Source organism: Berghia stephanieae, chromosome 4, assembly GCF_034508935.2.
Source record: "Berghia stephanieae isolate SIO BIC M18660-M18661 chromosome 4, UCSD_Bste_1.3, whole genome shotgun sequence".
Lineage (NCBI taxonomy): Eukaryota > Metazoa > Mollusca > Gastropoda > Nudibranchia > Aeolidiidae > Berghia > Berghia stephanieae.
The window spans coordinates 2,666,235-2,678,734 of record NC_088363.1 but is presented as its reverse complement, the minus strand read 5'-3'; the positions used below and the strand labels follow the sequence as shown (position 1 = coordinate 2,678,734).

The 12,500-nt window shown below is 41.1% G+C and overlaps 1 protein-coding gene across 3 annotated transcripts in view; it reads right to left on the bottom strand.

Annotated features, from left to right (window-relative positions):
• Positions 1-12,500, bottom strand: part of LOC144969897 (sialin-like) — a 20,357-nt gene that overhangs the window by 3,655 nt on the left and 4,202 nt on the right. For all 3 annotated transcript variants that reach the window (XM_078908956.1, XM_078908955.1, XM_078908957.1), the window contains 8 exons: positions 12,115-12,263; positions 10,732-10,819; positions 9,210-9,305; positions 6,327-6,457; positions 5,482-5,631; positions 4,077-4,209; positions 3,191-3,341; positions 1,903-1,993 (listed from right to left, as the gene is read on the bottom strand). In XM_078908956.1, the coding sequence (XP_078765082.1) occupies positions 1,903-1,993; positions 3,191-3,341; positions 4,077-4,209; positions 5,482-5,631; positions 6,327-6,457; positions 9,210-9,305; positions 10,732-10,819; positions 12,115-12,263 (989 nt within the window). The remainder of the gene's footprint in view (positions 1-1,902; positions 1,994-3,190; positions 3,342-4,076; positions 4,210-5,481; positions 5,632-6,326; positions 6,458-9,209; positions 9,306-10,731; positions 10,820-12,114; positions 12,264-12,500) is intronic.

Genomic DNA, 12,500 nt, shown 5'->3' with positions numbered 1-12,500 from the left:
ATATGTGAGTGGCTGGTCCCCGACTAGGACATTCAGTTTGCGGGTGTGCCAAGCACTGCATAGGTGAAATGCAGTGGCCACGGTTTTTGAAGTGTTCATCTTCAGGTACCACTTGTCGAAGTAGGATTTGAGTCTGGTGACGTCCTCGCTAAGTACGCTCTCGAGACGGGTCCACATTTTACTCTGAGTAACGAGTGCCCAGTCGTCCGCGTATCCCAGCCTCAGGGAGGAAGTTTTCGGCATATCGCTAATGTAAACGTTAAACAACATTGGCGCTAGTACCGACCCCTGAGGGGCCCCATTCTTCAATTTCCTTACTTTGCTCGTGGCGTCTCCCAGCGCGACGTGGAATTGCCGTTCCCCTAAGATCGAAGAGAACAACTTCAAGGTCTTTTTGCACCTTATGATTTTTGCAAGTTTGAACATCAACCCTTCGCACCAGACCGTATCGTACGCCGCTGATAGGTCTATAAAGACAGCACCTGTTTGCTGTTTTCTCTCGAACCCGTGCTCAATATGCTCTGTAAGGACAATGACCTGCTCCGTGGTGCACCTCCCTTTCCTGAAGCTCGCCTGCTCGGGTGGCAGGGCAGCGTCTAGGACCGGCCCCAATCGGTTTAATAGAACACGCTCCAACAATTTGTAAAGACAGCTCAGCACCGATATGGGTCTGTAACTGTCGGCCTCCTTCGCCGGTTTCCCTGGCTTCAGGATGGCAACTATCTTCGCATGTTTCCACACTTGTGGAAGCTTTCCTTTTGCAAGGATGTCGGTCATTGCCTCTGCCAGCCAGGCCCGTGCCCTGGGACCCAGATGCGTCACCATATCGGGATATACACCATCTATCCATGCTGCTTTGCCGTTCTTCACATCGCTGATGGCTGCACCCACTTCTCGGGGACCGAACGGGGCCGTCCAGTCCGACTCCTCCGCAGGTAACGAGTCCAAAATCGTACAGTACGCCTTGCGGACACCGCGCTCAAAAGCCTGATTAGGGACCCGTTTGCTACGGTTCTTAATGCTCTTGGCAATTGTGTCCGGTGCAGCCTTCGCGTAATTCCGGTCAGGGTCCAATTTCTTTATCAGACGCCAAGCGTGGCGGCTGGAGTGTGTAAAGTCGAGACATTCCACGGTCTCCTGCCACCGTTGATTCCTTCCCTCTGCCAGAGACTGAAGTAGTCTATCGGCTACGTCCTGGGACTGGGTCTGCTGGTACTCTCGGTACAGCTCTTCCGACTCTGCTGTCCAGCAAGGGGTGTAGAAGTTCCGTTTGCCCCGTGGAATAGAACGTTGAGCGCTCTTAACCAGTAGCCTGCTAAATCTGGTTATATACTCGGACTTGGGAGGAATGGCAGGGCAAACCTGCTCGATATAGGAACTGAATTCCTCCCAGTCATCCTTCCTGAAGTTCCATCTGCAAAGTGGGAGAGACTGCACCCTCGGTATTGTCACCCCAGCTGTGACAAGAATCGGCCTGTGCTGGCTATGCGGAAAGTCCCCGAGGACTGTTCGCTTCACCTGAAGGAATTCGGCGTACTGGAATCCAGGGGAGTATTGTACTGTACCAGCCCTGTGCGACTATGTGGTCTTGTGGTATGACACTCGCTTCGGATCTATATATACGAGTATAAATAGTCAATTAGCATCCGAAAATTCGTAGTTCTACGAAAATTTCATAGCACTAGACAGGTCTGATCGTATAAATATTAAACACTTTTCATATATATTTTCCACAACTATCTACGTGTCTTGACGAAGGCCAAAGACCGAAACGTTGTATTTTAGTATTGTCTCACTTTTACAACAAAAGTTTTAATTTTATGTTTTCGTAATAAGAAGCAATACATAATAGAAACACTTAATGTTTCGTAATAAAAAAGAGATAATGATATATACACTTACATTTGGAGTGAGTGCCCCTGCTATGATAGGGGCGATAATCCCAGGAATGGTGGCTGCTGTATTTGTTATACCGTACATTATACCGGCGTAACTGTAGAACAAATGGAAAGGATGAGAATAATATAATGTTTTTATAAGGTTTTGTGTAAGGTTATAATGTTAGATGGCTACGGTGAGTGTCAGGCTATAAGTTAACGATGGTACGGTCGGTGTCAGGCTATAAGTTAACGATGGCTACGGTCAGTGTCAGGCTATAAGTTAACGATGGGTACGGTCAGTGTCAGGCTATAAGTTAACGATGGTTACGGTCGGTGTCAGGCTATAAGTTAACGATGGGTACGGTCAGTGTCAGGCTATAAGTTAACGATGGGTACGGTCAGTGTCAGGCTATAAGATAATGATGGCTACGGTCGGTGTCAGGCGATACGTTGACGATGGCTACGGTCAGTGTCAGGCTATAAGTTAACAATGTCTACGGTCGGTGTCAGGCTATAGGGTTACGATGGCTACGTTCAGTGTCAGGCCATAAGTTAACTATGGCTACGGTTCGTGTCAGGCTATTAGTTAACGATGGCTACAGTCGGTGTCAGGCTATAATGTTACGATGGCTAGGGTCAGTATCAGGCTACAAGTTAACGATGGCTACGGTCGGTGTCAGGCTATAAGTTAACAATGTCTACGGTCAGTGTCAGGCTATAAGTTTACGATGGTTACGGTCGGTGTCAGGCTATAAGGTTACGATGGCTACGGTCAGTGTCAGGCCATAAGTTAACTATGGCTACGGTTCATGTCAGGCTATAAGTGAACGATGGCTACAGTCGGTGTCAAGCTATAATGTTACGATGGCTACGGTCAGTGTCAGGCCATAAGTTTACGATGGCTACGGTCTTTGTCAGGCTATAATGTTACGATGGCTACGGTCAGTGTCAACTTTTAGTTAATGAAGGCTACGATGGAATCCAGTTTGTATGTAAGTTTGCCCATGACAATCAGAGACCCAGGACTGACATCCAGCTCAGTGTTGCCAGATGGTCACGTGTATGACCAAACTGGCCAAAATGGCCTTACTGAAAATATTTTTCTAAAACATTATTAATTCTTGATAAAGAATAACGTTTTACCTAGTCTATTCGAGATTTTATTTTTCAAAACCAGCGAGTTATTCAATGGGGTCAAAATCCTTGTGGTGTTGATCACGTGTTTGATGACGTTCTATTTGGTCACTTTTGAAGTCGAATTTAACCATGAGTGCCTCTGGCAATCTGGCAGCTACGAATTCCCAGCTTACCTTGGCGACAGGTCCAGGTGATTCACAAGGTAACCGCCACGATTGAAACATTTCAACGATGTACACATACAGAGTAGAAACACGGCCCAGTAGCGCTGAGAGGAGTCCAGTTGAATTAACACGCAGAATGACACAGCAGGACCCAGGAGTGCTGAGGTGGAGAATCGAGAGAAATGTTAAAACTCTTTGTAAACAATCTAGGTGTCTGCTCTCACAAATATACCTACCATATGCCCAAAATTGTGTGTGCGGCTATGTGGTCTTGTGGTAAGACACTCTTCTTTCGGATCGCAAGGTCCTGGGTTCGAGTCTCAATTGGCTCATAGTTGAGTCTCACTCACATTCTCTTACCGCACTCAGGTGCAAAAAAAAAAGAGTACCCATTAACAGCGAGCGTCTCTGTCGGAAAACAATTGTATTATCGCCGAACAACAGGCGTGTCATATTTTGTTCTACATGGTCCGTGTTGCAGCATGGCCCAGCGCTTGTAGACAGCATGATGGCGTTGGTCATGATTATGATGATGATGATGATGATGATGATGATGATGATGATGATGATGATGATGATTATGGTAATGATGATGAAGATGATCATAAAAGTAATGATAAAAATAAAAATAATGATGATAATGATAGTAATAATAATAATAATAATAATAATAATAATAATAATAATAATAATAATAATAATAATAATAATAATAATAATAATAATAATAATAATAATAATAATAATAATAATAATAATAATAATAATAATAATAATAATAATAATAATAATAATAATAATAATAATAATAATAATAATAATCCAATAGTCTAACAATTTGGGTAACTAGACCTGCAGACAAGTATACGTCGTACTAAAGTGAGCTAACACTTACATATCGAGTGAAATATCCTCCTAGTGTTGAGAACACGGAACCAGCCCTTCTCGATTGATTTGTCTGCCAAATAACCGACAAAAAACCCACTGATGAATTCGGCCAGATATGGAAGTGACGACAAGAGACCATTCTGAAACAAGTATATAGATTTTATGCGCTTGGCTTAGAAGCTCACAACATTGCCATCCGGAAGTATAACGGACCAACACACAAAACAATGTGAAAACTTTAAACGTTTATAGTCTCGGCTACCTTGAGGAAACTTTCTTCCGTCAGTACAGTGGACCTGCCCCTGAGCTGTTCAAAAGGTACATTGACGACTATTTCGACATTACGTCCTTGACCCACAGCCAGTTGAAGGGGTTCATCCTAGCCATGGACTCCTTCCACCCGTCCATAGAGTACACTTATGAGATTTCAACCTCTGAGGTGAACTTTTTGGACATCAAGGCTGTATTGACCAGCACGGGAGTACGGACCACTGTACACTACAAGGAAACGGATAGTCACAGCTACCTGCTCTATCGGTCATCTCATCCGGCGAAATGCAAAGACTCCATTCCATTCAGTCATATACTCCGCTTGCGGAGACTCTGTCTGGAAGATGATGAATTTGCTCTTCAACGTGATCGCATGCTCGATGTTTTTAGGGCACGGCAATATCCCGAAAGGGTTTTGCTTAAGGCTGTCCGGAAAGCCAGCCTTGTGTCGAGAAAAGTAGCAATGAGGCCTCGCAATGCCAGGAAGCAGGAGACACAGCGTCCCATTTTAGTCCTCACGCATCACCCCCATGCCAATCAGGTTAGGAACATCCTATTGCACAATTATGGGATCCTCCAGGCGGGCGAAGACACCCACAGAGTTTTCTTAGAATCCCCGTTGGTAGCATATCGACGGGATCGTAACCTGGGGGATCTCCTCGTCAGAAGCCGCCTGGAACCCATACCCAGGGATGGGCCTAAAGTCAGATCGTGTATGCGACCCCGATGCAAGACTTTTGAGCACCTGTGTACGAGAGAGTCAGTTTTCCAGACAAGATTTGGGACATCATGCAGCCGTTTACTTGCACTGACCGTAATATAGTCTGTGTGGGATTGCTTACGTTGGTGAGACCGGAAAGAGGCTGAGTGACAGATTCGTGCAGCAATTGAGTGACATATCGAACTGTGCAGACACAGAGTTTAAATCGATGGAAGCTGAATTCATTAATTTAAAAAAAAGGACGAGGGATGACGGCGTGCACAAATTTGCAGGTCTGATAACAGAAATCACTTTTGGGCTTGTTTATAATGGACAATATTTAACATTGCTCTGAAAGTGTTTCCAGTACAATGAGCCCAAAAATAATTTGGGTTATTTGACATGCCAATAATAGGTGTTTGTCAAAGGATATAATTCGTACCTTCTTGATGTCAAATTTTAAGGCTTCTTTCATAAACATGGGAAGGGAGGTAAGTAGCGTATAACTGATGTAGGTTGTACAAAAATGACCTGTAATTATCGCCCATGCTGGCCCGGATGTAAACATCGAAAACCATGGAACTCGGTTTTTCTGGTGAAATATATAATACGTAACAGATTAATAATCATTGACTGTGAATAGGAAATAGGTCTCTCTCTCTCTCTCTCTCTCTCTCTCTCTCTCCATGTAACTATCTTTCTCTCTCTCTCACTCTCTCTCTCTCTCTCTCTCTCTCTATATATATATATATATATATATATATATTATATATATATATATTTATGATCAAAACAATGTAGCTTATGCCTGGAAGCAAACTAAACTATAATCAAACACCCTCATGAACCTACACTCAACACGAAAAACGAGATGTACAACAGCTGCCGAAATAGACGAAAACATCTACTGATCAACTACAAACCTACGGAACCACTTCAACAAGCAACGACACACAACAAACCAAACTCAAGTAAGACACAGTCCTGACGATGACTGAAAGGCTGAAACATCCAACTAGACTGACTCCAACATCGTGGTAAATATTACAATAATATTTCGCTCCATTGTTACATATCGAGCACTATCCGTACTATATTTGTATCTAACACGATTGAATATATAAATATATCCATCTAATGTTTTTCTCCTCTGGATATACATTTATACTCGTAAGTATTTCATAAGAGCGTCCGCCATTCTTTCGATCGTTTAGAACCAGTCACTAAGTTACCAAGCGTCATTACGAGGGAAGTGACGACTGTTGAATCGTATTACATTAAGCTCACCCTCTTGAGGGCCTTTTTCCCAATAGCTTGTTGAATGTAGTCCCTTTCTCTGGTCGATATCCTAGGATGTTCTTCTGGGCTATCGGCCGTCAGGTAGAACCATACAACGACCCATATCAGGTGGAAGATGCCTGCAATAGTAACATAATAAAAAGATAATGGAAATATGATGTATATATAAACAAGGAGCGGTTCCACAACCAGAGCCGCGCTTTATATGAATAATTCCAACACTATAAAATAGTTAAAACTGTCACTATAAATTGAAAATTGAAAAGATTGCAAAACAAATAAATTAATATTGACATTATTTGGAAGTAAAAAGCAAAATAATTATATAAAATGACTATTGCTTGTTGTTATAAAGCCTAATACTGGACGGCAGAAAAGATTTTCTGTGTCTCTCTGTTTTTGTTGAAATAGAGAAAGGGCGACCACTCCCTTCTGACATGATAACGGATGATCTTAGAGGATGATGCTGGTCATTTAATATTTTAATTACTTTGCTAATAAAAAATTTCTGGTATAAAAGATCTACATCGTCAACACTTTTTATATAGTATTTAATGGATTTTTTAATATTTGAATTTATTTTGTTCCTTTCCACTGCTAAGCAATTGCCTCCCCAAGCTGTTATACAAAATGATAAGATACACAATGTGCAGAGGGTCTTATCTATTATAAGCTGAGACAGTTTTGATAAAAAATAAGTACGTCTGCACATCATATGCTTAATTATTTTCAAGTGTTCATCCCACTTGAGCATGTCATCAATCGTTACACCAAGGTATTTGTAGTGAGGTACTCGCTGGACGAATTGGTCCTTTAATTTTAACGGTTCTATCGGTTCCTTCATTCTCCTAAAGTTGATCACTAGCTCATTTGTCTTGCTTATGTAGCAATGACTATCCCGCACAAATCTTTGGGCCTCTTTTTCGCTCACGAAGTGCCCGAATTCGCGGCAAAATATGGGACGAAGCCGTTTCGTATATGCAATTTTAAAAAATTAATTACGACGCTGTTTATCTATGAATATGACTGAAAGTTGGCACGTAGTTAGAAAAAAGGTCATTTTATATTATGTCAAGCGACAAAACTCGTGCAATTACCAGAAGACCGTTAAAAATAGATTTTTACTCTTTGGAGTAAAATATTTCTAAAACTACCGGGCGTAGAAGTTTTGTCTTTTTGGTTGTAAAATTTCATATGAATATGACGAGTACTTTTCCCGTATTTTACAAAACACCATACTAATTTGCTCTTCATTCGTAAAAGACAAAGCCATTTTGCCCCCCTTCAGCCCGAATCACAAGTTCAAAACGATTTGGCACCAAACAGCGGCTGAACGGGTCGTGGCAAAGCGCTTTCTGATTGGTTGACCTCGTTTTAAAGTTCATGACTAGTCAAAATGTCTGCGCGGTCTCACTAGCAGAGGGGTGTTTATCGTCTGCCATTGCGTTTGGGTTCAATAAACAGCTGATAATTTGACTGTTTAATTTACAAGAATTTAAGAAATGATGTTAAAAGTTTTCGATTGCAATATGATCTACAATCTCAGCATGGCTTTAATTAATATGTCTCAAGTCACGTTCCACCAGTAACCTTTGTCCCCTTGTCCAATTTCTCTTTTCCTTCTATATTTCTTTCGCTTATGTACGCAATCTCTCTCTCTCTCTCTCTCTCTCTCTCTCTCTCTCTCTCTCTGTGTGTGTGTGTGTGTGTATGTGTGTGTGTGTGCTATATACTCATTTCTTAATATATTTCTCTGTATGTGTCTATTAAACTCATTCTCACTCTCTCTCTCTCTCTCTCTCTCTCTCTCTTTCTCTCTCTCTCGCTCTCTCTGTATGTGTGTGTGTGTGTGTTTGTTTTATACCATCCAGCTCTAAAATTATATAAGTTAGAATACTTCTAATGTTTTTATCATATTCTCTATCAAATTTGCCATAAAATTGCCAAGTTACAATATTTTAATCCACTTATTACGCAAGATACAACCAAGTTGTCGAAAAAAATGCCGGAAAAGCGTCCCATATTTTCGCGTTTTTTTCCTCTTTGCGTGTCATCCAAATAAATGACACATTTGAAACTGCATAACTTGTTTATTTATGAATGTATTTTCAAAATTCAAAAACATTTTTACTCAGTGGAGATAGGGCTTTGATTTTAGACAAAATTTTCCTCAAAAAGAGAAAAAAACATTTTTCAAAGTCATTGCTAGCTTATGTTAAGCTCTAGGTGGTGTTAATCACACAAAGACACAAGTCTATCAATTTCTTGTCTATAAGCCGCTTCGTTGCCGTTTGCAGGCGTCATGTCCCGTCCTACATGTTAAATGTTGCTGTTGACCAGGGACTCCTTGTAAAGCGCTTTGAGCACATTTAGTGGATAATGCACTATGTAAAGCTCAAATTTAAAAAATAAATTTTGAAGAGCGGTGTCATCTGCAAACTTTATTAAAAGTATACTCAGGTTTTGACTTCTACACTCATTCGTGTATATCGTGAATAATATAGGGGATAACACACAACCCTGAGGAGCACCAGAATTTGTAGTTATACAGGAAGATCTATTTATTCCTTATTGAACATACTGTGTTCTCTCCGTAATAATTTCGAGCACCCAAGCAATTATATACTTGTTTAAATTCAGACTAGTCAATTTTTAAACAACCATCTGAGGTTGCATTGTATTGAACGCTGAAGAGAAATCTGCAAAAAGCAATCTGCAATAGCTCTTAGCGTGATCTAGATGTTGTTTGTAAACAGCAGAATGGCATCCTCTACGCCACGTCCTGGTTTGTACGCAAATTAATGACTATCACTCAATGGCATAAACTGGTTCCTAATTTTATTATTATTACAGGACAGACACATCACTGACCACACAGGTAGAAAATGGAACCCCAGCCATTGTCAAAGCCATATTCACAAAGGAAGCCAGAGACAGCCAAGGTGACGATCATTCCAACTGCCAACCCTGTCAGATGTATTATAAACAAACAATCATTGAATTGATACAGATATTATGCGCTTGGCTAAGACACTCACAGCATTGCCATCCGGAAGTATAAGGGACTAAAACACAAAACTATGTGTAACCTTAAACGGTTATAGATAGTATGCGCTTGACTAAGAAGCTCACAACATTGCCATCGGGTTATAGATAGTATGCGCTTGACTAAGAAGCTCACAACATTGCTATCCGGAAGTATAACGGACCAACACACAAAGCTCTGTGTCACCATGAACTTTTATAGTCTGGTTAATACAGTTTAGTGAGAATTACTCATAAACGCGGATGGCAAACAAGCAATAACAAAGTCCTGAGTGACGTCAGCCACATAATATCTATAAATAATTTCATAACTGTGCACAGACGAGTGTTGTAATCTGGACTTAATTTGAGCATTTATATAGGGAATGAGATTAGCGGAAGAGTAGCGTCCTTTGATTGGACGTCACCAGCGGAGAAGTTATTAGAGAGAGAACGTTAACTTGGTTGTGCGCATGCGTCTCTCGTCCTCGCTTCCGGTGAAAGCGGCATGAGACACTTCACCAAAAGCGAGGACGAGAGAAACGCATGCGCAAAACGATTTTGACGTTCTCTCTGAAAGGTGGCGTCCAATCATGGGACGCTACTCTTCCGCTTATCTCATTCCCTATAAAGAACGAGATTTCTGGCCAAAATGTTAAATAGATGTTTTGTTTAAAGTATGTATGAACCATCCATATCGAATGATGAGACCTTATTCAAGCTCACGACTGCGTCCAGCCTTAAATAATTCATTCAGGGTTCATCATCTAAACTACTATCTCAATACATTTGAATAATAAAGGTGCTGACTGCAATTTTCTACAGTTTTGTCCCGTCGTATCAAACAGATAATACGGGCTATGTGGTCTAGCATGATTCTCGCATTCGTAACGGAATGACCTGGGTTCGAGCGTCGTTCGGCGTACAGTTGAGTCCTCGGAAAAGGCTCTTTACTCACATTATCTCACCGTACTCAAGTGTAAAATGAGTACCTTGCCGTTAACATTGTTGTCTCTGTCCGAATAAATTGTAATATCGCCTAAGGCGTCATGTCATGTCTCGTTCTACATGTTAAATGTTGCTGTTGCCAGGGATCTCTTGTAAAGCACTTTGAGCACGTTTAGTGGATATTACGCTATATAAATGCTAAATTTTATATATATATATTTTTTTTTAAACCGTTATCATATCCAGGTGATTTAACTGTAGAATTTATAAAGAGCAATATCCACTAAAAATGCTCAAATCGCTTTACAATGGGCCGCTAGCCAACAGCAACACTGAAAATGTAGGCCGGGACATGACACCTGTTAGCCTGAGAATGTATAGGAAATCAGTTTAACTTCTCTCTTGAGGTATAAAACCAAACCTGAGAATGTGTAAGAGACCAATTTACTCCTCTCCAGTGGCGGAGCCCATCGTCCTAGTAATGAATAGACGGATGGAAATGTCACGCCCTGTGGGGGAGGGAGGAAAGGGAGAGGGGGATTGTGTGGTGGTGGTGGAGGTGATGATGATGATGATGATGATGATGATGACGATGATGATGATGATGATGATGATCATGATGATGATGATGATGATGATGATGATGAGGAGGAGGAGGAGGGGGAGGAGAAGGAGGAGTAGGAGGGGTTGCTGCTGTTGTTGCTGCTGCTGCTGGTGGTGCTGGTGATGATGATGATGATGATGATGATGATGATAATGATGATGATGATGATGACGATGTTGATGATGATGATGACGATGTTGATGATGATGATGACGATGTTGATGATGATGATAATGATGATTATGATGAGGATGATGATGATGATGATGATGGTAGTAGAGGTGATAGTCTGCTGTGGTGTGATAGTTATGGTAATGTTTATGTGATGATGGTTATCTTGTAGGTGGTGATCTTGATGGTAATAGTGACAGTGGTAAAATACTCACAGCAGCAGTGATGGTAATGGTGATGGTATTGGTGATGGTTGCAGTTATAGTGGTGGTGGTGGTGGTGGTGGTGATGGTGATGGAGGCGATGATGATGGTTGCAACAGTGGTAAAACTTAGACCATAATTTTCCACCTGCTACCTCATGTTAGAAAAATGAGTGGAGCAGGCACTTATGTTGGTAACAACAAGAGATGAAGTGAGTAGGAAAGTGCAAGAAGACAATAGAGAATAATTTTTGTTTAATAATAACAATTAATGAAAAAAATTATTTTCTATTGTCAACTGGCACTTTCCTACTCACTTCATCTCTTGTTGTCACCAACATAAGTGCCTGCTCCACTTTCTTTTCTGAATTAAAAATTCACCCCAAATATCGGAGCATACTCAATGTCTCAATTGTTTCTATGTTATATGTTTGTGTTGAGAATATTGGCTATTCAGCTTAATTACTGGCCAACTAACTTCGTGGAGGTTGTGTGTGTTGGACCCGCGATCTCAAGTAGTCGGTGTGAGAGAGAGAGAGAGAGAGAGAGAGAGAGAGAGAGAGAGAGGGAGAGAGAGAGAGAGAGAGAGCTTTAATAATGAATAAGTTAGAGACGAACTTTTTTGGGATCGTCATGGATAGCTCATACGGTAGAGTCACGCTCTCACTGGCCAGGCGGAGTTGTCGTACCAATAAGGTTACGGGTTCAAACCCCCATCACCACGCAAAAAAAAAAAAAACAAACAAAAAATATTCTCTATTGTCTTCTGGCACTTTCCTACTCACTTTATCTCTTGTTGTTACCTCATGTTACCAGCCCATACTCACAGCAGCAAATCCAAGAACGAATCGGACAGCACAAGCAAAGTAAAAGTTAGTACGGGCACTGAATGGGGTGAGTAACGTACAGATGGCGCTGACAAACTGACAGAAACCCCAAACTCTTCTACCCCCTAGCTTGGACGACAACCAACCACCTGGAACAGAAATTGTTTAAATATTTACAGCCAGATTATTAGTGTACAATATTGTAACAGCTTATTGCTAGCATCCTCCGGAGATTTTCACCACAAAAAAACTTAGATAGTGATGAAAAAATTATTTTAAAAAGTAGATGTTTCTTACATGAGGGTCATTTAAATCGATCGATAAGTGAAGGACGAGTTTTCTGACCAAATTTTTAAATATATATTTATTTAAGTACGGCAGACTGG